The sequence below is a fragment of the Ciconia boyciana genome, chromosome 6, assembly GCF_034638445.1.
Source record: "Ciconia boyciana chromosome 6, ASM3463844v1, whole genome shotgun sequence".
Taxonomy (NCBI): domain Eukaryota; kingdom Metazoa; phylum Chordata; class Aves; order Ciconiiformes; family Ciconiidae; genus Ciconia; species Ciconia boyciana.
Window position 1 is genome coordinate 53,350,842 of NC_132939.1, and position 25,782 is coordinate 53,376,623.

At 40.4% G+C, this 25,782-nt stretch overlaps 2 protein-coding genes across 6 annotated transcripts in view; one reads left to right on the forward strand and one right to left on the reverse strand.

Annotated features, from left to right (window-relative positions):
• The window catches only part of DGLUCY (D-glutamate cyclase), a 49,749-nt gene extending 45,198 nt beyond the window's left edge, over window positions 1–4,551 (forward strand). For all 4 annotated transcript variants that reach the window (XM_072865171.1, XM_072865170.1, XM_072865172.1 and 1 more), the window contains one exon: window positions 2,476–4,551. In XM_072865171.1, the coding sequence (XP_072721272.1) occupies window positions 2,476–2,661 (186 nt within the window). In that variant the 3' untranslated portion in view covers window positions 2,662–4,551. The remainder of the gene's footprint in view (window positions 1–2,475) is intronic.
• A 938-nt stretch (window positions 4,552–5,489) lies between these two features.
• GPR68 (G protein-coupled receptor 68) overlaps window positions 5,490–25,782 on the reverse strand; it is a 29,289-nt gene continuing 8,996 nt past the window's right edge. Inside the window, exons 6-7 of one of the 2 annotated variants that reach the window (XM_072865174.1) lie at window positions 25,595–25,712; window positions 5,490–8,206 (exon numbers count right to left, since the gene is read on the reverse strand). In XM_072865174.1, the coding sequence (XP_072721275.1) occupies window positions 7,036–8,064 (1,029 nt within the window). In that variant the 5' untranslated portion in view covers window positions 8,065–8,206; window positions 25,595–25,712 and the 3' untranslated portion in view covers window positions 5,490–7,035. Of the gene's footprint in view, window positions 8,207–24,661; window positions 24,703–25,594; window positions 25,713–25,782 lie in introns of those variants that run through there. The other variant, XM_072865175.1, reaches the window with a different exon arrangement.

Genomic DNA, 25,782 nt, shown 5'->3' on the forward strand with positions numbered 1-25,782 from the left:
AGTCAACTCTGCATTTCCTTGCATTTCACAACCAGGCTAATATATCAGACAGTTGTTCTTTTACTGAAGTCTTTATTAATGGTAAGAAATGAACTGTATAGTGTTTATTTTGAAATTATGACCTATAAGAATATGAATTACTTTATAAGTGAGCAACATATAAAGATGTGATGTTTGTTTTAGTATTCTTTATTAGCTTTGTCATTCATAAGGGAGGGGTTTTTTCCTGAATAAAGTGCAAATTAACAGGTTATTTTTCTATTAATTAGATTATTTTTCTGGTTACCCCACTCCCAACATAATTATTTCCTAAAGAGAGAGCTGTGAGCAAACTGTAGCGCTTTACAGCTAAGGAAGCGTACTGTACATTGTGTGTGTTCCCTACAAATGGAGACAATAGCATTTGATGATAGAATACATTTTATCAGGCAGAGTTATATAGTATTAAGCAAGCAAACCTTTTTTCCCCATGTAAGCAGATGAAAAAGCTCTAACGTGTAAATATGTAGGAGAAACAATTCAAATTAGAAATGACATTTTGCGTATCCAATTTAGGTGTCTCTCCTGTGACACGAGAGATCTAATTTGCCACTTTGCATACAGATACACAGTGCTAAGAAAAACTTCTCTTGTGTAGAAAGATCAGGTGCTTATATTTGCATTTATATGTATGATCATTCATATGATATAAGCTGATGCATATTTATAATTTTATAAATTACAAAGTAGCACTTTTTATGCTACCAATGTATCCAGATAATTTCCTTAAATAGCTGTATCATTGCTGTACTGTTGCATGATGTCAAGACTGACACCATGTAACTATGCATATTTTTTCTTTAATAGAAAACCAGTGCCTCATTTAACTTTGTTGCGGCTAAGGACTAGGATGCATTAGCAAGAAATGTAAGACAAATCTTTATAAAGTGTATTCAGAAAGCGGGTTACCAAATTATACTAAATTCTCTGCTAAGTGACCATGCTTTAATTCTTTCAGAAATGTTTATATTTTGGCCATATGCTGTATTATGTAAAATACAACCATATTGTGTCTAAATTCAGATCTAAAGCTATTGTATTCTTTATGGTTTAGAAGTCTTCCTAGAAAAAAAACCTCACATTTAATAAAAGAATATTAGACATTTTAACTTTATAATTTTTTATCATTAATTTGTGTTCAGGACTTTGCTAGAGGTTATTGTATGGGAATATCAAACAAGAAGTATTTAAACCTATAGAACAGTTTGTCAAGGACACTGGTAGGGCTGTCTCAGTAGCAATTTCCATCAAAGCAGGGTCTCACACAACTGGAAACAGAGCGGTAGACTAAAGACCAGAAAAGGCATTCCTAGCAAAGACCGGGAAGAAAAGATAGGTATATGACTATTTCAAGGTCTTCTGTGAATTACCATGGGATTGGGGCAAGCTAAGACGTGACTAGGCTTTTTATTTTTCTTAGATTTTTATTAACAGAATTAGAGAAATAAATTCTCCTTATAGTAAATGCTAAGACAGTAGGAAGAGTTTTACTGTGTACATTTCATGCCAAACGAAAAGCAAAGCAGTTTATGCTAGACATACATCCATTTGAAACCAGGTCTTCTAATGTCACTGTTCACAGCACTAGTGTTTTTTTCAGAGCTGATTTTATCCCACCTTTTCATCTCGCAATGCTAACTGGCCTGTAGCTCACAACCAAGGATTTTGTTCCCTCTGTGTACTTCAGCAGCTCAAATGGAACATGCTTTGTTATCTGCTTACATTACTATTAAGCAAGAAAATAACTGTTATAAACATGAAATTGAGTTGCAGTTCTAAACAAAGTATACACTCTTTCAGAGAATCCCAAGGAAGCACAATTTCAGGGTTTTCTTTTTTCCCCATCCCTTTCCCAAGCAACCAGAATTCTCATAAAATCAATAGAAAAAAAGAGGACAGAGAGCAAAAGGCACGCAGAGATCACAGATGCAGGAAAGGAAAGTGATTGTGCAGCCTGTTCAGGTACTTTCTGTAACCTTTTTCCTGATGTATCCTCTTTCTCTTCTGTTCTTTTCCTTTAAAAATGCACCTGCAGCCAGCTGCTGCTACACTAGGGAAATGACAGATAGGGTTTTGAGATACTTTGGGTGGAGGTTCCTCTGATTCTGATTTGTGCAATATAGGAACTCGAAACCAGGCAACAAAGGATTCGTGTTTCTGAATTGACACTAATGTGCTGTTTGAGGGAGCGTGGAGAACAATAATATCATTCAGTAATTAAACAGCAGTCAAGAATATAAGCCTTTTGGTGGAACTCCCTAAGTTCCAGATGCTACACATATTCTTTGAGACAAGGAAAAAAAGGTGTTAGCAAATTGCTGTCAAAATAAATATGGAGGATGTGGTCAGTCTCCCCTAGAATTAAAATAAAGATCTTGATGAATGCTCTTGTCTGATTCAGGATTTTAATTATATTCTATTTCTCTGTTTTTTAAGGAAGAAAAGCTTCTGAAAACACTTGTGCGGCACGGGGTCCGCAGTGGAAAAACTGCCAGTCTAGAAATGGAAGTGGACGGGCTGCCCTTCTACAACACCCATTCGCTTATGATTGAAAAGCTGCTGCAAGAAGCGCAGCAGGGACTCCCCCTAATGATTTCTGTGTCAGGAGTTGCTCCCAGGTAGTTTCCGTATTCCCTAGGCTCTCACAAGGTATAAAAGGTCAGAAAAAGACGACCTTTCATCTCTGGTGTCTTGGCCACACACAGCCTTTCGTTGTTACCCTTACAACATCTCTGCGAAGCGAGAAGGGGGTGTCATCGTGATGATTTGGTCTACCTTTCTTTTCTGTAATTTTATAATGGGTAATGGATATTAAATGGTACTGTATACTAAGAGGTGATCTGGCTTTTACAAAGAAAGCTTGTCATTAAAATGAAATATTATTGCATTGCCGTTCCTGTTTTACTAACCTCATAACTGCAACAGGAAGTAACTCTTGTAGCAACTTGGATTTAAAAATATGTTGTGGTGGGGCAAACAGCTGCAGTGGAGAGGGGAGGTTCAAAACAAACACACCCCAGTGTGCGTTACAGTAGTGAAAGCTGTTAACTACAGCTCCCTTGCACACTTCCTGTAGCCCCTCTAACACCGACTTCTTATGGTGGTGGATAGTTTGTGGAAGTGGGAGGAGATAAGGGGAGAGCTCTAACTGAGCTAATGAAAATAAGGGCAGCATTGCAGGCCTTCCATGTAAAGGGTAGGCTATACCATTTGCCTCCTTCGTCTTAGTAGTTTGCCATTGATATATTTTGTCCCTTTCTGGATAATACAGGAAGGTTGTAGGCATTTCAGGGTATCCTGGTGTTAAGAATAAATGAATTAAATACATAAATAGTGATTAAAAATTGATGCTTAGAAATTAAAGCATGATTAGAAATTTAAAACATTTGCATTCAGTATGAAATAAAATTATGTAAATGAACATTTAGATGAATTCCAGGTATAGAAATTCAGCTCCTGACGAGACTAAGTGAAGCAAAATTAAATTATAACTCAAAGGCCTACTAATGCCGAACCAGTACATGACAAATGGCTGTGAATTGTGCCTGACTTTTGTCATTTAAAGCTGTGATTTTACTTTAACTCCAGATGAGTGTCAGGGCTGAAGTTCTGCTAGTTGTCAGCCCTCACAGCAGAGAGGACAGGGTATATCTGACACTGCACCTCTCAGGCACTGATGCTTTAGCTGTCGTAAAATTATTGTAATGGTACAAAAGGCAAGCACCAAACCATTGTGCTTTAACAGGATGAGAATGGCAGTTGTGTTTAGCCACTGCTTTTTCCAAAGGACAGTGGACTTCCAGCAGCCAGCAACACCTTGCATCGACTTTTCTTTCTAGCAGGGGAGTTTTATTTTCCTTCCCTTATGTAAGACAAACACATAACTTTTTGAGAATGAGAAAAATCAGTTTGTACCACAAACACCAGCATACTTTGAACACTAATATTCTGCAGTCCTTGAGGATACACAGCCTTTAAAGACTTAAAACAGTTGAACACGTGTGAGAGAGAAATCTTAATGCCAGACTTGCTGCTAGACATTCAGATTCACCAGAGCTCTCAACGTTTATTTTCTGGATCAGTCATTTTTTTAGATTCATTTTATTTAAAGCCTTCTTGGAGGATGTTGCCATGAAGCTATCTTTGAAGTTTCACAATTAGAAAATAGCTCCTTTAGAAGTCTCCAAACTCTCCAAACTATAACTATTAAGTAAAATATTTCATATGAATGCTTGAGCTTTTTGCCAAAGCCAGTAACCCCGCAGGATGGCATATGTTCACTGCTGCACAGAACCCACAAAATGAAATTGGCATCATTTAAAAATATCTGTTTGGGAAAAGAGGCGGCTGATTTCATTCTCTGTGTGCTACATGCTCAGTAGCTTACTGCCATGTTACACTAATGGGTACAATGTATATTATTCTTTCCAAACACTAACTTTTGTCAAAAAAACTTCATTTTGTAAGCTGTTGCTCTTTTTTCCCCAAAATGCAAGTTTTAAGAGATTTCATTAAGAAATATAAAATGTAATAATTTATTTGTCTTTTTCTCTGATGTGTGTTTTTAAAATCCCTTCTCGTGTGCAGTCCCAAGCGCTGTGTTTAATCCAATAGCAATGTGTAGCATATCTCTAGCAACCATACTAGGACCCTTGATTGACTATGTTCTGGCTGAGATGGAAAGAAAAGCTCTGAGTGAGAGTTACCTTCCTCCCATATTAGCAGGTTAAATGTTGAGAACTGTAGCAGAATGCTGGACTCCGCTACACAAGTTTCCATCTGATTTTAAACTGCAGCAGATGACCGAGAGCTGACCACATCAAAGTACCAACTCAAATAAACCTTAATCCCTCAGATGACGATTCAGTGTAATATGGCATGCTCTGCATTCCAGCTGTCTAATTTAAACAACATGGCTAACTGTAAAGAAGTAAAGCATAAACAGGACAACAAATATTTCATCCTAGAACAAACCACGTGTGTGTCTCAGAGCCTGCCCGGTCACGGGAGTCCAAGCAGTTGGCTCAGTGCTTAACATACAAGCACGGCATTATGGCAGTTGGGAGTCCCTGCCTTACACCCTGTTGACAGAGACAGAGGACGTTAGAGGAAAGATGAGGAGAAAGTAAAGCTAAACAGCACTAATAGTCAGAAGAAAAAATGCATGTATAAGGTAATTAATCCAGCTTGGTGAGTGGTGTAAGCATAAAGAAATGTAAAATAATTAAACAAACCAAATGTTAGCCTAAGCAAACCTAATCCCCGCCTGGGAGTGGGGACATGAATCCTTTCTGCAAGAGGAGGGAGGAGAGGATCTGTAGTCTCACAAATAGAAACTGTGGGCCAAAGCCATAAGATAGTTATTTCAAACACAGAGTGAACAAATATAGGAAAAAAATAATAAAAACATTCTTTATTAAACACATCCCCTAATTATTTCTAATATTGCACTCTCAAGGTGGTTTCCAGAAAACTGTTACTATATATTGCCTTCTAGGGACTGATGACAAGCAAGGCTGTGTTACAATGACATACTTCAGATACCAGGAGCGGACTGTCTGTCTAGAGAACCTTTTGATATTAAAAAAAAAAAAAAAAGAAACAAAACTGATTATACTGCTGGAAGTTATCAGCTCCAGGTTGCAGAGAGAGAAGCGTTTCAAGAAAGGTTTGAAACCAGAGAAGTGAAAGGATAAAGCCATATTCATGGTATAACAGTTACAGATACAAGAAGGTATGATGAGCAGATCACAAAGCAGCATGCAGGATTCATTAGTATAATAAAGAAAAAAAAAAACCTAGAGAGGAGGTGGTGGTAGAAACAATACTATAGAGCACAACTCCCACATCTCTAAGTGCCATTATCACCACTTATTCCTGTATTTTGTGTCTGTCTAAACCAGGAAACATAGATCATTCAGACATCATATTTCTGATATTGTATTTACTGAACAATGACCAAACCCTAAGCTATAGTATCTGTGGGAGAAAACAGAGTTTAAACAGAATCTATTTAACAGTTTCCCTGACAAATGCATTGTTATTTAATTGCCCGCATGGTCTATGCTGCACAAGACACACAAATTGCAGAGGACGCAATCCAAACCTTAGGAAGGTTTAGTAGAATTTATATGTAACTAAATTTGTCTTTGAACACAGTGACTCAGAGAAGTGCATGGATTCAAAGCACCCCACGTACTACCAGCCTCCTCTTCTTTTCCAAGTCAACAGGCCAAGTTATTTATCCCCATTGGAGCCAAGAGATCTCATACCTCTGGAAGTCAATAGGAGCCTTATGATGAGGTTCAACAGTCTGAGATTCAACAGTCATTCAACAGATTGAAGGTCTCAGCAGATGCTGAATTCCTTGTGCATGTTCTCCCAGAACATCTCATGTCAGTGGATTGGTTGTTTTAGGAGGTTGGTTCTGGCACAGTCTCTGCAGGCCTCAAAACTGGCTGAAGGAGCAGTTATATCAGAGAATTACAGAAATGTTGCAGAAATGCAGGTTTTTTTTCTTTTTTCTTTTTAGAAGTACATATGGGGACATTTAATTTGTTCTGTCTCCAACCTTTTCAACAGATGATGACAGCTTGTAGAGAATTATTTTCTCTAGATGCTACAGGGGCAAACAGAAAGCAGTTAAAGACAAATTCAACAGAACCACACACCATGAGTACTAGCTTATTCCAGTCAATGCAGTCATCAAGACAACAGGTTTTGAGCAGTACCACAATGACAACAGACACGTGATTGTAACTGAACTGACTTAGCATGTGCTTTCCTCACTATTGCCAAGGTCCAAGCACCTCCAGAAATGACTTCACTGTACTGCATTGCTAATAAGCCTTTGGGAGGTAACAGTTGTAATACATGGATAAATCAGATGGATACACAAACATGGCCATAGCTGCAGATTTTAGATTGATGTCCTTTTTTGATGAATGCTATAGGCTGCCCATGTTAGTTGTGGAGGAACCCTTCATTCCAGTACCATCATGTGATTTGTTGTAATAACCCTGGCTGTTGCTCATGCTGTGGCCTGTTGGGAGTTTCTGGAGCATTCAGCGGATAGGATTCCTTCGTCTCAGTCCTTGGACACCCTAAACAGGTTAAACAAGAGTCTCTCATCTTGACAAAGTTCTGGTAAGTGCTTTCACTGGAAAAACAGTACAATACTGGATCAGCAACACAGTTAAAAGTAGTCAACAGGAGAGAAACATGGTAAATATTAAATATTTTCTCAGCAAATGAGCAGTTGTTCTCCAACAAGCTGCGAACCACAAGTATGATGTGGTATGGTCCAAAGCAAACTAAAAAAATGAAAACAGTGCTTGAAACCAGCCGTTTAATTTGGATTTTCTTCTTCTTTTGAGTGCCATGACTCTTGCGGACAACTCGTAAAATCCCACAGTAAGAGAAGGCCAGCAGAAAGAAGGGGAAAAGGAAGCCAGCAGAGAAGCGGTAGTAATTGACATTGTGCTCCCATTCTTTGATGGGGTAATGCTCGAAGCACACCATGTGGCTCTCGGCATCCATACTGATCTCCCCATGCGTTAAGACAAAGCACCAAGTCATTATTTCTTTGGTCCAGATAACGATGCTCACAATCGCAGCGGCCTTCATTGTCCGAAACCATTGAAACCGAAAAGGGTGCACTACTGCAAGATAGCGGTTGATGGAGATGCAGCAGAGGAAGCCCACACTGATATAGATATTCTCATACAAGAGGATGCCACAAATTTTGCACAGCAGCTCATTGTAGGTCCAATTGTCATGCTGTAAAACATACTGAAGCCAAAAAGGCAAAGAAAATATGTAGAGCAGGTCTGCGACAGTCAAATTGCAAAGGTAGATACCCAATTCATTTTTAGCCTTGGTCTGTAAATACCCATAGTACAGTGACAGGCAGTTAGCTGGCAAGCCTAATATAAATACAAATATGTATACCACAGGGGATAATGTCTGGTGGATATCATGATTAATAGTGCAGTTCTCCGTTGCATTCTCTGTGAAATTCACCATCTTCTACCTCTCCCCATATATCATTCATCAGGATCCCGAATGAATAGATGTAAAATTCAATTTCATCCAGTTTCATGTATTGTTTATTTCTTCCACAAAACTTTTAGGCTGAAGTGATGACTTGCTGCAGGATGTTAATAACCTGAAGATAAAACACAGGAAAATCTTCAGAAGGGATACGATTGTCAAACATATAGTACAGTTTTCAGTAAGCTGCCTTTCCTAGCCCTAAATTTTCTTATAGTCGTTGATAGATGATAAAGCCTGTCTGGGAAATCATGATTCATATAGTAAGTCCTAGTGCAGAAAATTTTGTGTCCAAGAATTCCAAAGCAATTTACAAACGTTTGTGTCTTCAGCTTTACGAGTATCTAAAAGGTGAAGAAATATCATCTCTGTTTTACAGATGAGGCACAAAAGCAGTAATCTGATTTGTCTAAGATGGAAAAAATGTCTCTGGCAAACTGGCAGTCCACTCAGACTTCCTTAGAGGATGCAGGGTGCACAAACCAGTTGATTTTTAATTTCTGCTTCTTAAATTCCCTTTAGATACAAGATACCATGGAATATGCAGTTCAACCCCTCAGGATGAAAAAAAAATGAATTTTTAGCAGTGTCTCTCTTACAGTTACTTGTAAGCACAATCCTGAAAGCAAGCTGTCTTTCTCTGTCAGAAGGACACTGTAAAAATCTGGTACAACGTACCCCCATGGTCTCAGTCCGACAGGATATGCTATTACAGATTCCATATTTGCCATCAACTTTCAAAAACACTTATTTACTGTTACTATCTGTACATTTGTATCTTTCCTTTTCATCTTCATTGAATAAGAATATAATTGTTTTCACCTCAAGAATCTTCTATAATCCAAGTACATACCCATACAAACCATTCCTATACTATACTATTACTATTTAAGACACTTCTAAAAATAACTGCTGACAACAGGTTAGCACTCAGTTCAACTAGGACAAGCATTCAGCCTTGAGCCAGCTCACAGTGATTAAACCCTAGGCTAAACGAAGTATCACATTCAGCATTTTATCACCTCACATTGGCACAAATGCTCAGGACTGGAAAACAGCGGGGCAAACTGTGCCCAGTCTGGAGGGGCTGTACATTTTACCTGATGATGCAGAACAGCGAGACTGTATTTCTTTCAATCTCTTCCCGGAAAATGCACGGTTGTAGTGTATACTTTTGTAAGGTCAACAATTTGTGTACTCGTCCTACAGCTTCAGTTAATATGGATTCAAAAGGAGACAGCACTATCAGGAACAAAGATAAGGCCTTGTTGCTTTTTCCTGTTTACTATCCTAATTTATATTTTTGTCATCATCTTCTGTCCTGTCTAGGAACATACAGTTTTTTCCAAGGCAACCCTTATGAAAACATGACCATGCTACGGTAAAATTACTGTCAGCTGCAGCATTTGGGGATGTCACTGTCAAATAATTTTTTTTAATAAATGTTTTTTTAAATAGTAGTGGGCTTTACTCCTGCAGAAATTGAATAGAAAATCACTTTATTTGGATGAGAAAAGAATTGTCTGGCTGAAGTAAGTGACCAAACCTGCAAAGACTTTCAGTGTTTAGCTTCAATCAGCGTAGCACAGTCCCACAGAAATCACAGCAAACTTAAGGACACATGTAAATATTTAAGAATTAGAATGTGTTTTTCATTCCTTTGCTTTCCCTCGTTTTCTTACCAACGGACAGAATATCAGCCCCAATTTTGGTGGAAGTATTCTTAAGGATCTCAGATACCTTCCGTCATGAAACAACCGGCCAACATAAGCTCATCTCTCTCAAAACTTCTGACTTCATTGTCCAACGCAACTTGTGTGAAAGACCAGTCAAGTCTAGCACAGCACAAGCTCTGCTCTCCTCTTCTCACTCTCACGCAGCTCCTTTGCAGGTTAAAAGACTCACCCCCTCCACTGCGGGTGGCACAATAGTTATAACGGATAAATCAAGCACAGCAGGAGAAATGCTGCTTAAGGGACCTAGTCACAGATACCTATGGTTCAGTTTGAAGTTTGCTCCAAGAGACTGCCATAACCTTCCCACAGAATAACAATGATATTGTTAGCAGCGCAGAGGTGTACAGCAGAAATTAATCACTAAAGTTATGTACAAATTTCCCAGAGGACTAAGGGGCCATTAGCTATCCTGTAACACTATCCAGTTTCTCAATGGCTTCATAACCATCATGCAGCTCTTCTGTCTACAGGAGATCTGGCTCCACACCCGCAAGGACAGTGCACAGAATCTTTGCTGAGGCAGGTTTGATAACCTACTTACCCCACTCCACTTTTTCCAATCCAGAGCTCCAGGCTGAGTACAATTGTATTTGAGTTTGTATTTTATACCATTTCATTTCTGTATAATAATTTGGTGACTTTTACATGTAAGAGTTTGCCTGCACAGGATGATTGGCATACCTACTTATAGTCTAAAATGCCTAAAAATCTGGGATCTATCATCTAATCTACCAACTAAAAGTGTCTAGTCGGTGTCCACCTCTTGTTGATGAGGCCAAACAGTAATTCAAAAGCTGTTGGCAATTTTGAAAAGTCAGAACTGTCTTTATATGTCTAGCATAGTTCAACAGCACTGAGTTTCATTCAGTGTTACCCAGTGGGTCAATATGGACCACAGTATGAGAAAAAGCAGATGTACTCTACAGATGCACTGTTTTTTGAAAATGTTTCTTTTCCTCTAAGAACTCAAAATGTTTTTATTAAATTATGTTTATGTCACAGAGAACATGACTGTAAAAATCATTTCTGTTTAGCTTAAAAGTCTTGCCAGAATGCAGAATGTGAAGGAGACAGCAAAAGTTGTACTGATATGACATTATGCTAATATAATATACACTAATGATTACAGCAACATTTCCTGCTCCAGGAGGAAGTGCTGGAGTGGGCTGTTTCAGGGGGTGGGAAGAGAAGGCTGGCTGTTGCAAATCTCTGCCTTGTGCTAACAAACCCTCCTCGATTTCAAAGATGGGGATGAAAAACAAAGGTCCAGATTCTTGCTTGTGCAATAGCTGTCTTATACTGCTCTTCTGGTCAGCAGCAGCAGTGAGCCAGGAAATCCTTCCTTCGTTTCAGCCTCCTCAGTGTGTGGGCTCTGGGACACATTTGTGCCCTCTGACCCCTGGTGCCTGGCTAGTGACAGGCTTAGTAGCCAAATGGGAAATAGAAAGGTGGTTCACCTTTCCCCCAGCACCAAGTATACTAAGCATAGCTCTGCACCAGCCAGGGAGTGAAACTGTATGATTTTTCAACAAACCTGGTATCAAAGTACTGCAATGGCAGTGTTAAACAAATGGGTGCAGAAGAGCCCACCCTGTTATTAAGAACATAATACACAATACCTTACAAGCTGTCTGGAAAAGTGGAAACTGAAGGAAAGGTGATGCAGGGTATGGGAGAGAAAAGACTAAGAGCTCCCCCCTTACTTACTGACCTTGTCTAGATAGGGAGAGGAGAAAAATGAAAAAAGTTGCCATATGAAAAACATCTGGGGTGCAGGTCATCATAAAGCTGAAAGCAGTTATGAACAGGAACACACAGGCATTCCTTTTAGACAGCTTTAATATGGAAATAGTGCAGCTGTGTGATTTTTTTAGAGCATAGTTTATGTAACACCTTCAGCATCACGAGTCTGCAGACATTTCCAGGCAATATTTCTCTCTCATATATGCCCACGTCTTTTAGATGATCCCCATCTAAGCCCAAGTCTTGGAAACAATAAGAAGACGCGTGCCATCTACATGAGCTCCAAACAATTCTCTTGTTCCTGGATTAAAAATAAAGCCAAGGATCCCTGGGCTTCAGAGAGCCTCATTTTTTCTTGGTTTAAACAAGCCAACTTTGATTACTCACTGGACAGTTCAACAACAGGTTCTTTTCTTTCCCAACTCCTTTGTGCCTTAGTTGTTGACAAAAACATGACTCCCCCTTGCACCGTGAACCATGGAGCAGCTCACATGTTAAGCGCTGTCTGCTGGTGATGGCACAGGAAATAGCTCAGAGCCACTTACAACAACAGCCTCTTCAGCTCAGACCACGTACTAACATGGAGCCTGTGTGGGTTTTTTCAGTTTAGTGAACACTGCTACAGTTTTCCTCGTAAGAAATCTGTCTGGAATTAGACCTACATATTTTTAGCAGAGACAAATGGGACTACACCAAAGGACTTCCTTGTAGGAATTTGCAAAAGTTGTGCACGCAGCTTGTCTTACCCGCAAAGCACTCGTTTCCATGAAGAGGGAGTGTAATGTGGTCGTGTGCCTTTGGTGACAGTAGCTCTCTTGCTGTTTAATCTGTCCCTGCACTTGTCATACACCGCAGACAGGCCCAACTCACTTGGCTGTCATAGCTGGACTTGAACTGTGCTGCATATCTTGGAACCAGAAACCTGTGTTTGTTTCAGTTTAGGATTTGGTTCAGATCATTACCTACACAAACACCAGCCCTTAAATTCACACACTAAGCTTCCCCCAACACTTGAGGGTTTGTCAGCTTGGTTTGATCCTGGTTCACAAAGCCTGGAAGAGTAAGGTTAGGTAAAGAGGCTGGGAAGCAATGACCAGCAGAAGAGACTAGGGACCATAGAAACAATATAAATGTTTAAACATTATAAAATAGGGCAAGATAAACCATATAAAATGGGCAGAAACTGGCTAATATCCTTGGAGCATATTTGAAAAAAAAAAAAGTCGAAGAAAGTGGAAAGCAGGGTGCGTGACTGAGTATGAGGAAATGGCACAATGATGTTTGGATTCAGTCGGAAGAATTATGATGTAAAAGATGGACCTGTTGGAGTGGGTCCAGAGGAGGGCCACAAAAATGATCAGAGCGATGGAACACCTCTTCTATGAGGAAAGGCTGAGAGGGTTGGGGTTGTTCAGCCCGGAGGAGAGAAGGCTCCAGGGAGACCTTATTGTGGCCTTTCAGTACTTAAAGGGGGCTTATAAGAAAGATGGGGACAGACTTTTTAGCAGGGCCTGTTGCCATAGGACAAGGGGTAATGGTTTTAAACTAAAAGAACGTAGATTCAGACTAGATATAAGGAAGACATTTTTTACAATGTGGGTGGTGAAACACTGGAACAGGTTGCCCAGAGAGATGGTAGAGGCCCCATCTCTGGAAACATTCAAGGTCAGGTTGGACGGGGCTCTGAGCAACCTGATCTAGGTGAAGATGTCCCTGCTCACTGCAGGGGGGTTGGACTAGATGACCTTTAAAGGTCCCTTCCAACCCAAACCATTCTATGATTCTAAAAGGGTCACAAGTAGAAAGAGCCATAAAAGGCAATGAAGGATGATTCTATTAATACGGGCAAAAGAAGGGTAAAGACAGACAAGTATGTATGAGGCACAAGCACAAATTATAGGTCTAAACATAGCTGGAATATTTGCTATTATTTTTTATTTCAATCTTTAGAACCCAAATTGTGACCCAGCATCTAACAAAATTGTTTTTAACAGTAGGATGGAGGCACAGAAAAAATAGATAAGCAAAGGCTAACAGATATTTTGAAGTCTATGTGCACTCTGAGGGAATTAGCTAAAGTAATTTGTGAACTATTGCAGATGATGGTTCAGAAATTATGGTGGATTGGGGTAAAACAGGCATAACACCTGTCTTATGAAAAGAGTAGTTGGAGAATTATACACCAGTCACCCTAGCTTCAACCAGAACAAGTCATCAGACAATCAATACACATATCCGTGCATTTACAGAAGTGACTCACAGCTGCGGAGACTCGTCCCAAGTGAGTTCTGCCATACTTCAGGAGAAGATGAGGTTGAGCTGGGGTTGGCAGCTGCACTTACTTCTCACCCTGTCTCGGAAAGATGGGAGAAGCTCCGGCCTCAGTCCTACCTGCTTTCTGTAAGAGGACCGGTGCAGGCATGGATGGGCCCCATTTTCCCTGCAACGTACAGCCTTACCAGGTTGCAGATCCTGTTTCTGCTCCAGTGAGCAGAAAGCAAAGGAGAGTTGGAAGGGATAAAGTACAGTAGTGGAAGCTGGTCTCATCTCCCGTGATTAATCCAGGAACCTGTTGCCTCCCCTCCCTGCCAATGGTCAGTCCTGCCCCACACAGTATCACACCCACCCAAATGTCATCCCAGTCATGTCAGTACCCCAGCTCCCAGAAACTGCCTGCCACAGCTCAGTGCCATCCCTGTCCTCATAGCCTCTTCAGCCTGGTATCAGACACGACAGCCTCCTTCTAAACAGGTTTCAGCTCCTGTGATACCCAGAGAATTCCTTGCTCACACAGAGCCCCCACGCACCAGGGCTATTGATGCAGAGGGGAAGGCAGGACTTGAGAGGGAATAGTCAGCAGCTGCATTTCAGGGATCATGAAAGCCAGGGAAGGAACGGGGAGGAAGACACAGAGGCAGCAAGGGCAGCAGCGCTGTAGCCAAGCAGTTTGGAAGGCTGCTTTAAAGATACTGCTGCAGTAAGAGACACATGATTCAACAAGAACAGTAGTGTCAGACCAATCTCATTTCCGTCTTTGATGAGGTATGTGGCTAAAGACCTAGACAGGAAGCAACAAGTGTAATACATCTTGATTTTATGAAGACTTTTGACACATCCCAGTGTACAATCTCATTAACACCTGGGAAATTGTAAGGGCATTATGTGCTGCCGGATGTGTTACATGACCACACTCAAAAAGCAGCCACCTGTAGCTCCCTTGATCTGGAATGATGCACTGAGTTGAGTGTGCAATAATCTGCTCTTTTCAGGATGCTAGTCAGTATTTTCATCTATTCATCATTTCATAATTTCTGTCCCATTCAGAATGGGATAGAAAATGCACCTACTAAATCAGTAAATGATACTGACTTGGGAAGGACTATATAACACAAACAGGATTTAAGACGACCTTGGTCTGAAAACAAAACAAAATCCATTGAGGGCAAATGCAAAATTACTGTGCTTGGAAAGAAAAAAAATCAGATTGTCGGTATGCAATGGGGAATATCTGGCTATGCAGCAGGATGGATAACAATGCACTTAGGTTCACTCTGTTACTGCTGAGAAGAAAAGAATTACAGTTGGATGCAGTACTTAAAGGGCATAAAGTCAGGCGTCCTCTCTGCTTGCCACTGGTAAAGTCTTTGGAACCTTTTGTACTCTAAGAGATACACAAGCACATTAGAAAAAGTCCAAATATTTTGGGCAACCAAACTATATAATCCCCATTCCTCTGTCTTCACAAATTCATTACAGACAAGAGTTTCCTGAAGGTAAGTTGATAGTGCTTGTGAAGCACTCAGATGTCCTACCAATGACTGCTGTAGATAAAATAAACAAATGGATGATAGGCACATTTACTAGAGGTGGAAACAATTCCAGTGAATAAGATATTTTATCCTTGTTCATCACTTGGGATAAGGCAACATGTTACACAGCTGCTCTTAGGGGCACAATGCAAAGCCATGGAGATGTACTCAAGCTAGCACTGACTGTTATTTCAGGGACCAGAAACAGCAAAGCTGCAGCAGTGTGATACTTGGCCTGGCAGATTAAAGAAAAAGGGTGCAGAAGAAAACCAAGGTAATTCCAGTGTACTGCATTATGTTTCTACAAGAAAGGTGCTCAGATTTGGCTCAAGAATCTCAGCAGGACACTGGTTTTGTTGAGCTCAGACAGAGTTGGCATGGCTCATATTGCGATAAAAGTCCAGTAGAAATAATGATTCTACTCATTAAAGATCATAGCCTGGTTTAAATATGCAAGTGGGCTAAAAATTAGGTTGCACTAGAGACCTTTAAATTTCAAATTCCTGACCCCAGTGTACTTCACCTTGATGCTCACCTTATTTTAGTGCAGCTCATTTTATGTGCACTATCAATGTATCTTTTCAGGGCATGTGATTAATTTCGCTACTGACGATACCATGTATTTTTTAATCAGATCAGTTTCTAAACTGAATCAGTTTCTAATCTGGAATTAAACATATACCACTTTAAAGACAGATACATGGTCCCTAAGAGTATAAATTATAAGTCACTAACAACAGAAAGTGTGCAGAAATTTTGTTTTTGTCAAACCTCTGTGTGAACAGCAGTTGGCTGCAAGAGGTTTTGTTTCTGTCTTCCGCTGGTTTTGTTGTTTGTAAAGCAGAAATGCTACCTCTCTGCTATACTTACTTTCCATTTTTTTCTGTCTGCTTTTTTGCATTAGGAGAACAAACTCTGTATGTCCTTCTCTTTGCAAGAGAGTCTTACCGGAGGCATACAGTAAAAAAAGGACTGTATCTTTTTAAACCTCTGAAACTATCTTACATAAATTGGAAAAAAAAGGCAAAAACTCAATTTATCCTTAAACTGAATTCCCTTCTAAAGTTAATTTAGGTCTATACACAACCCATTCAGTGTTTGTTAACTTGCGAGTGGACCCTTCTAGCATGAACCTCTGTGTACAACAATTATTAGTGTGTGTATCTGTTTCAGTGGGAGGAAACCATCAAAGTATTCTGTAAATTACAAATCACTTTACTTTTGTCATTATTGTATGACTCCATTTGTAAATCTATTGTCAAAGAAGGAAGCCAGCAACATTTTTTCAGAACCCACATAAACAAAAGACTAATTAGTCACCGATGTCCAATTTTCCCTAACACAGACATGCAATTATTCACAGCATTGGGTAAATAACTCCATTTGCTTGAACTTTGATATCCTGGGAATTTGTCCCAACTTCTTCATTTCTGCTTACTAAATTTCTCCAAAGTCTGAAGTAAGCTAGTTACATTAACTATTTCATTGCTAAAACTTCAGATGCCATCTGGCCCACCGTGGTGGGGTAGTTGAGGGTTTCATGCCCTCAACTTGTAAATTTGTAATTAGGAATTGATGGTGTGGATTGGAGTAGCAGGTTCATGTTAAAATACTTGAATCATGAATCTTTTTTTTCCTCATAGTGAATTGGATGCTTGTTGAAAGCATTACATTGGACATTGTCATAAGCTGAGAAATTTGACCGGTGCAGCCTAACATAAACAGTGTGGGCTGATGAATGCAATGCAGTTAGAAGCCAATGAAGATGGCCCACATCTATTAGCCATGTAATTAATTCAAATAATTTCATGATCTCTAAATCTAGTTCCAATGCTCATTTCCCATCAGTAATGACATGGTAATGTAGTTTAATCTTGCAAGTGCCCTGGCCCGCAGATCATGAAGCTCTGTAAGGAACAGCTGAATCAGTATGGATCACAAACCTAAATGTTCTATATTCAACCCACTTCATAAGTCAAACAAACTCACTCTCAGTTAAGGAGGAAGCCACCTAGAAAGCAAGCAGCTGAGTACTTCTGAATGGCCATAAGAGAGCTAAGGTACCACACACTAGTAACTTGTAATAACACATTACACTGTAGGCTACACTGGGAGAGGTCACAGGGAGGACTTGTTGAAACACAGAATTTACATTCCTGGAAAATGTCAATATTTCAGAAAAAAATGCCCTGAGTAACCCGGGAGATTATCATCCTAGGCTCACATTTGTCATTTTAATTAGAGCACCGAGTATCTAGCTTCTTTCTTACCTGATGTGCAAACTGCTGTATATGACATATTACATATTCTATATGATACGAGACATCAGTAATAAAGCATATCCTATTTTACAGTAGAGCACCGGGAAGATGTGGAGGTTCCAGGGGTCACGTACTGAACTGAAGTCAACAACACACTTTTATAGAACACCCCCCACACACATATCACATTGGGATGTCTCAGCAGGCTGTAGGTACTACCCCTCCATCCTGTGCACCTCTGTAAGGCTCTACAGAGGTGCACGGATCCTCTGGGATCCACTGGCTGTGGTCAGAAGTGCAGGGGAAAGCTCAGAGGTCTAGCAAAGCCCAAGACTGAGGGAGTCGGCCTTGTTTAGTCTAAAGCTTGTTTAGTCATTTTCCAATGATTTTTTATTAAATGTTTTTCATTTTGAAAGTTTTTTCCTAGAAATTAAAGCTATATCAAAGTGAAATATATAAGACGTCACATGCACAAAAACTAATACAAAAAATCCATGTTCTGCTGCTGTACCATTTCATTTCAGGTTTTTATGACTTTGGACTTCTTAGATGAGGCCTGCACATATGAAGGACAACTTGACATGAAGGGTAAGGAAGGCAGATAAATAATAAGCACAGTTAGTGCAGTAGCTCAGACTACTTCTTATTCTTTATCTAGGATTAGGGCCTTGTTACCAAATGCAAGGTCTGAATAACTGGCTGAGCACGGGGAACTGCTGAAAAGAAACTACACTTTGGAAAATCCCTATTTACCGTAATAAGAAGTTCATACAATGTGTAATTTCAGGCAAGCAGTCCAAGTGGTATCAGGGAGGTGAATCACATAACAGGAATTAGTCATCCCATAGTTGCCTCAAACCTTTTAAAAATGACCCTCATCTGCCCCCTCCTTCCTGCTGTTAAAGATCACCCAGGTGGATGACATGACCCTCCAAGTACTTTGCCGCTGAGCTATTGTGACTAGCTCCTACCCACAGGGGACATCTCCCTGAGGCTTTGTGGATGGCTTGCTTGAGTACAGAACAGTGGGTGGAGGAAAACACATCACACCACTTTCTGCAGAAATCTTAAGTCTCTGTATTCCTTAGGGAACAACTCCAAATCTTCCTTTCCCCTCAGCTAAAACCTCAGCCAACTCAACCTCCCTCTCCCCCACAACCTTCCTTGATACAGAAGCCAAAGCACTGTCCTGTCTCTATTGCACAGGCAGCAGGCAAGTAAGTAACGACCAATCATAGACAACAGAACTGCTTATAATCCTGAATCTGTGCACTGATCCTCATTTAAAACAACAATGCAAGAAAAGCCACGATTATGCAGGTCTTACTGATTAGAAGCCACACAAGCCATGATCAACATGCAATATTACCAGTAAGGAACGAGGACTGGAACAACTGTGTTGTAGCCTGGGATTGAGAAATAGGAACTTCACCCTTCTGAACTAAATGAGTTCTGATTCATTTTACCATCTACAGCCTTGGGGAAAATCACTCTTTTGATTCAGTTTCCCAAACTCTGTATTACTGCCTCTTCTGATGCTGCAGCCTGCTCTGACACCAGCACTGTGCTCCATCAGGCAACGCCAGATGAGTTGCATAGAAATCAGCAACTTAAGGTTTAGGTCATATCTGTATTGCATTTCAATGATTTTGCCTTCCCTGGTTTGCCAGCGTGCCCCTCTATCCCCAGCACTGCCATACAGCCCCTGCTTCACAGAGCGGCTGCCCAAAGGGAGCTGTGGCCCCGTGGGAGTCACCCCACAGATTTCTGAGCAGCCTGAGCATGGGCCACCCATTTACAGCACGTGGTCCATAGCACAGTGCTGGTATGCCATACTGGTCAGCATGCATGCACCAAGGCCGGGCAGAGCGAGTCAGACGTTAAGCCTGTATCTTCGCCCAGATGCTTATGGCACTATACAGACATAGCCGATGCGTATATTGAGAACAACTTGCTCTCTGTACCCATATGCTCTCACAGAAAGGGGAAGGGGTGCCAACAACATGCAAGGCAGTCCCTTCTGTCGAGCCTCTCCAGCATCACTCACTGGTTATAAGGGAAAACTTCTGTTCGAAAACTAACAAGTTGGAGACCAAAGCAGGGACCAAATTCTCTTCCTGCTTGCATCTTTTATAACGCCACTGCCTCCAGACAGAACAAGGTATAATTAAACCCAAGTATCAGCACATTGTGGCCTCCAAACAGAACTATCTCATTAACCAAAAGTAGTTTGGAAAGCAATGAAACATCCATCTGTATAATTTTTTCTCCTCCTTTACTGATAGTTCAGTGGCTAAAACCGATTTTGCAGTGCTGCTAACAAGCAGTAGCTTGGGACATCAATAATCAATGTTTGACTAATAACATCTGACAAATAGCAAAGGATGTCTGAGAGAAAAATTTTGCTTGCTAGGTATAACTGAAATGCGGCTGAAACTCTGCTGTGTCTGAAGAGATCGAGCACATCTCCTGTTCAAGGAGACATCTCCTGTTCAATGTTAACATTTTCATTATTCTTATTCCACGCATCAGCAAATAGTGATACATTCAATAAAATAATCTCTCTTTTAAATGCTATTTTCTGCATATATGATTCAGTATATGATTCATTAGGTACAGCAAAAGTTTTAAGACATAGCAAGGCGAAAAGCTGTTTACAATATTTGGAGAGTTTTCCCTTCCTCCCCTCATTTTTCTTTGACTTCATTCTTTTTCTTCTGTTTGTATTTATTTTAATCAAAGAGACGAAATTCGTCATAGGATAGGAGCCTGTTCAACTGCAGCACCTAACATTGCGTGCACTGTCACCATTTAAAACTGGAATAATTCTTTTGTGCCTTTGTACTATGTTTGTGTTTCTGGTTTACACTGATCCCCATTGTGTGTTTCAAACATGTTTCTGTTCTAGATCCAACTCTTTCTAGTCTAGCACACCATCCGCCCTTCCACGCACTGCTGTTTAGATGTACTCGTTTCCTTTCAGACTCGGTTGAGTCTTTTTTGGGCCCTGTTCTGTATTTCTGTATTTATTCCTTGGATCCAGCGTTGGAGGTGTGGGGTGTGCACACGCATTTGTGCATGTCTTCAAATAGTCCCCATCTAGCCTGTAGAGATATAACTCTTCTAAGCTATCCCTTTCTGCTGCCTTTAATTAAGCTTCCTCCTTTTTTGCAGTTTCCCTTTTGGAGATTAACCAAGTTTCCTGTAGATCTAAGTCAATATTCGCATGTAAGGCTTGTTCTCCAATGTTATTTCTCAGAATTCTCACGATTGTGTAGAAGTAGCATGCCTTGCAGAAGGATTTCCTCTGTGCTCTTTCCCTTGTTGTTGCTCTCACTCCCTAGATGACTATTGAAAACGTCGGTTCTTTCTTTTTTTTCACTTGAGGCTACAGCACTCCAACAACCTTGTCCCCAATGGATAAATCATTCTAAACAAAGCGCTGGCATGTGTATCTGCAGGCTTGCTTACATTTTCATTTCCTGAATTTTCATTTCCTCAATTCCCTTAATTTTAATTTAAAACATTCTTTTAGTACTCACATGATTTTAAGTGCTAGTGTCTTGTTTCGTTAAGATTTAAACAAAGTCTGGCCTTCCCTTACTCCTGAGTGCCCTCATTTCCTGACGTATATGAGCCCATCTTCCCTCCTCCATTTTCTTTGTCATACCTTGTTGAAACTGTCTCTCTCTATCTGGCCTTGCATATGCTGTGAGAAGTCTTCCTCAGCACAGTGCTGCTGAATTCCTCTACTTCAGCGTCCTGACTAAAAGCCTAAATGTTCTTTCCAGCACCTCTCCATCCCACCTTTGGATGACACTGGCATCGACATGAGCAGTGACTGCCCGCTTCCCCTGTGTCAGAGCCCCATCAGGTTTGCCACCTTTCTCCTGGGAGACAAATCCCAGCATCCTGCCTGGAGGCACAAACTCAGCCATCCATATGCTTGAAAACTGACTGACCCTTCCTAGCCTTCTTTTAAAGAAAAGTTGGAGGAACAACCTGCCCACAATAATGGTATTAATCTGGATAAAAGAGGTTCAACACAAAAATTGAAAAAATAGTTGAAGAACCATGACCCTACAGAAATGAAAAAGTCGTCTTTTATAGTATCAGAGAAACAACTCAGAGCGAAAGCAACAACCTTACTGTAAACCATTCATGCTTCTCAACACACACCTGACTAGAGAAAAGGGAGAGAATCAAATACTCATTAGAGGGAAGTTCTGATGAGCTCTTGGGCGGGACATGGAAAAGCTGGCACCAGAGATGTGGGATTCCAAACCTGAGAGCTGTTCAGAAATCCAGTTCCTGCTCTGGGGGGGAGGTGTAAGACCATCTCTGAAATTTGGACACAAGTTCAAATTCCAGATAATATTGTCCTGACATGGTAAGTTAAGGAATCTTAGTTTAAGCCTCTTCCTACTTTAAAAGACAATTCTTATTTTGAAAGCTATGTCTGATCACTTCTTAAATGTGGAGCATAAAACAGATACACCCTCCAATTAGATATGTGCGTAGACACTAAATCATTATTTATCACAGAGTAAAAATTCTCCTTCTTCCTTTGGCAGATGGAAGACAAAATGTTTCCAGATATAAAATGATCAAATTCTAATTGTTATTAAAATATTGAGTTATAAGAAAGCCAAACCAAGAGATGTCTGTAATAATATTTCCATTCTTCCCTAGTGATGTTGCCATTTTAGCATTTTATTCAGGTGTCATTAAAGTGACTTAAGTTTGATAATTTGATTGCATTTGCTTTTGTAATGAATTAATTTTTGATTCCCCTTCCTCTGTTAGCTATCTAACCTCTCTTCAAAGCTCATGCATTGTTACTGTTGACCCATAGCAAACAATGTGAGGGAAAGGAAGCTTAAAAGCATGTGGAATAAAGCAACTATGTTCAGAAATGAGAGACTCGGCTCATCCTAGCAGCAATAGCTGTCCGTAGCAATTTTTGAGTGGAGAATGTCAGGAGAAGATCTCTCGTGGAGCAACAGTAACAGCAGCAGAGTGCCTTCCCCATTACCTGTAGACCAGATCAGTTTTGTGTTTCTATTCACCTCTGGCATGGTGACAGATCCAAGCCTAAGCAACCCAAGATCAAACTCCACGACAACCCAGCTGGAAACAAATTTGTTGCCACAGAAACAATTTCTGACAAGAAGGCTCCATGGAGAGGAACAGAGTATACTTTCAGGTGAGCCCATTTCTCAACTTCCCTCTAACAGAGTGTTTTAAACCTATTATTTAGTCTTTTTTCTTTTTCAGGCAGATTAGCTACAGCTTCTGGATGAAGTGCCTAAAAAGTTCTCCTTTTGCTACCTGGTAGATTAACAGAGTTCAGAGTGTGGTTTCTAGTGGAGAAAAAAGAATTACAGTGGATGCATCCCTCAGAGAATAAACTGCAATGTTGTTCTTAGCTGCTGCTGATTACTAATACCTTTACTTAAAATTATTGGCCAGTTTCTTCTAAACATTAAAGCTGTTCTGTGTCTTTTCAAAACCAATTGCCATCAGCTGTCAGGGACTGCAGCTCTGCAAATGCTTCAGCTGGCAGAATAATTCATAACAAGCATTAAAAGCCACTCAGAATAAGCTTTATAGGAAAAACAAACCTCTTAGAGGAGACATTCAGTTAATTATAAGGTAATGAGCCTCACAAGGCCGCCATGTCTGGAGTTCTCTTTCCACAGTTCTTCACTTAAAAATAATTAGCAAGTTGTGTAAATGTCCTCATCAGTCCAAAATAACTTTTTCTTTGGTTATCACCACACTGACACAAGAATAGTCAGCGGGAGTGAAGCCCCAGGGAAACATGAATGCACCCTCAGGTCAGATCTAGAAAAACTGGCAGGGAAAAAATTTTCTTCTCCATGCGCTGTTCAATGGGGTGCCAAGAAAACTTGCAGTTACAGCATCAGCCAGTTACTCTGAGTTACAACATCCACAGGGCTGGTTAGGGGAGGAAAACTTACATTAATGCCCACACCTTTGTACACCTGACCCTCTGCAACTGTGCTCAGCCACAGGTAAGAAGTTTCCAGTCTGTCCAACCTCAGGAACCAGCCATCCCTCAGGCTCACTCTATTTGATCACATCTAGTATGATGACACCTGTGTACACCTAGTTTGGCTGGGACTCATTTTTCTCCCTTCTCTCCCCTTTCCCCACATGTCCCTTCTCTCTTTTCCCACTATCTAGGATTGCTTACACTCCTCAGGTCTCAGAACAAAGGGAGTTAATTTTTGTCTGCCAACCACAATGAGATAAAACACATCTCACTCCAGATGTCAAGTGAGATGAGGTTTTTTAATGAGATACTGGAACTGACACATCTTTCTTCATTTGAAACTGTGGTATTCAAATCACAATGCTGTGATGCAGATACTGTCACCCCCTCAGCTGTGTCCTGCTATCACAAAACAACATACTGGTCTGATCCTATAAACCTAACATTCTCTCACAGTGTACTCCCTAGACCCTGGAAAGACTCCTAAAACTTTGGGGATGTACCTTCCATGTTTTCATCTGAATTACAGCTGTATAGCACCGAGCGTAAAATGAGCTGAAAACAGCTACCTTCGGCCTCTTCCCTCATATAACAGAAAGACCTTACAATTGCATGTGTAGAAGCAGCATGATATGGGGGAACAACAACATACTAGCAATAAGATGGGGAGGCAAGAAGGATAGGGGTGAGGACAGTAAAAAATTTAGTTTCCTCAGAACAGGAATGGTGAATTGGGTGTTAAATACACAGGATTGACTCACTTCTTACTGGCTTCTTGATTAAAGCAAACTTGAAAGAAGAAGTGGTCAGACACCGTACTCTTCTGGAGCTAGCGTGAACACAGGGTGCTAATGTGGAAAAAGTCACGGAGGGAGCTGATTAAGAGACTGCTCAGAAAGTCCCGTAATGCTCACAATGACAGTGTCATGTCTTATGAGCCTACGTGTAGCTATTTTTCCTTGCCTCACTGTTAAATTTCCTTAAATTTTTATTAATAAATACCTGCATGTGTTCTGAACAGAAAAGGACAGGACAAGGCTGTTACATTCTTCTAAATTCTCTATTTCTTAGCTCCGCTCCCCATGCACACATGAAGCTGATCACTCAGTGATTTACTTTTCTTGTTGCTTTACAAAGACTGTCAAGAACCAGAAAAATGTACTCATAACACAGGCAACCTACAATAATGAACAAAGGTTTTTAATCCTATTAAAAAAAAAAAAGAATAGATTCATTTCTGACCAAATGGATTTCATTTCACTAAACGAACCTTCATATTTCAAGTTTCCTAAGTCAGGTTCTGAAGAGCAGCAAAAGTGGCTTACTGTTTGGAAAATATAGTAATGACATACTTTTGAGATACAAAGACAAATCTATGTAGGTGTACACAGAGCACCCACACACCAAGGTGTGTGGTTTAGCAGTTTCCTGTTAGGCGTAACTTTTGGCTTGTGTTCTCAGGGGAAATGAAGTATTTAAATCACTTATTAGTCATTCAAAATAGCTTATATCTAGTCAACTTATACAGTCCTACTAAGTTCTCTGAAAATGACTACTGGAATTTATCTACTGGCTATTGCTCTGATTCCCCGCTGCAAACATGAAACAGTTTCTCGGTTTATCTTAACAATTCCTCTTTCTTCAACATTCAGCTCTCCTTGTGCCTAAGTGGAACTCAAGAAAGGTTTTTCGGAAGAACTTTTATTCAAAGTTCCCACTAATGGGAACTTGCCAAGGAAATTAATTTTGAAGTTGTGAATTTTTTTGGACATGTTGCCTTGGTTGAGTCCTTGGACTGCCTCGTCGTTTTGCTTTAACAACCTAGCCAAAAAACTATCCTGCCACCTTTCCAGGGGTCGTAACCCTGTATAACCTGGCTCAATGATGGCAAATTAACTTGCTTTTAAGAATGAATAGATAAAAAATGAAACTCACCTGTGAGCAGAGTTTATACAAAGAGGTTTTCCCTGCAGTGTGAAGAGCACAAAACTGCCCTTCTCCCGGCTCCTGCTTAGGCTGCTGGCGAGGCTGTCCTCCTCCCAGCTGAGTGAGGCTGTCGGTGAAACAGCGTAGGGAAGGAGGAGGAGGAGATTGTGTTTCAGCTCCTGTGCTCTTTATGGTTC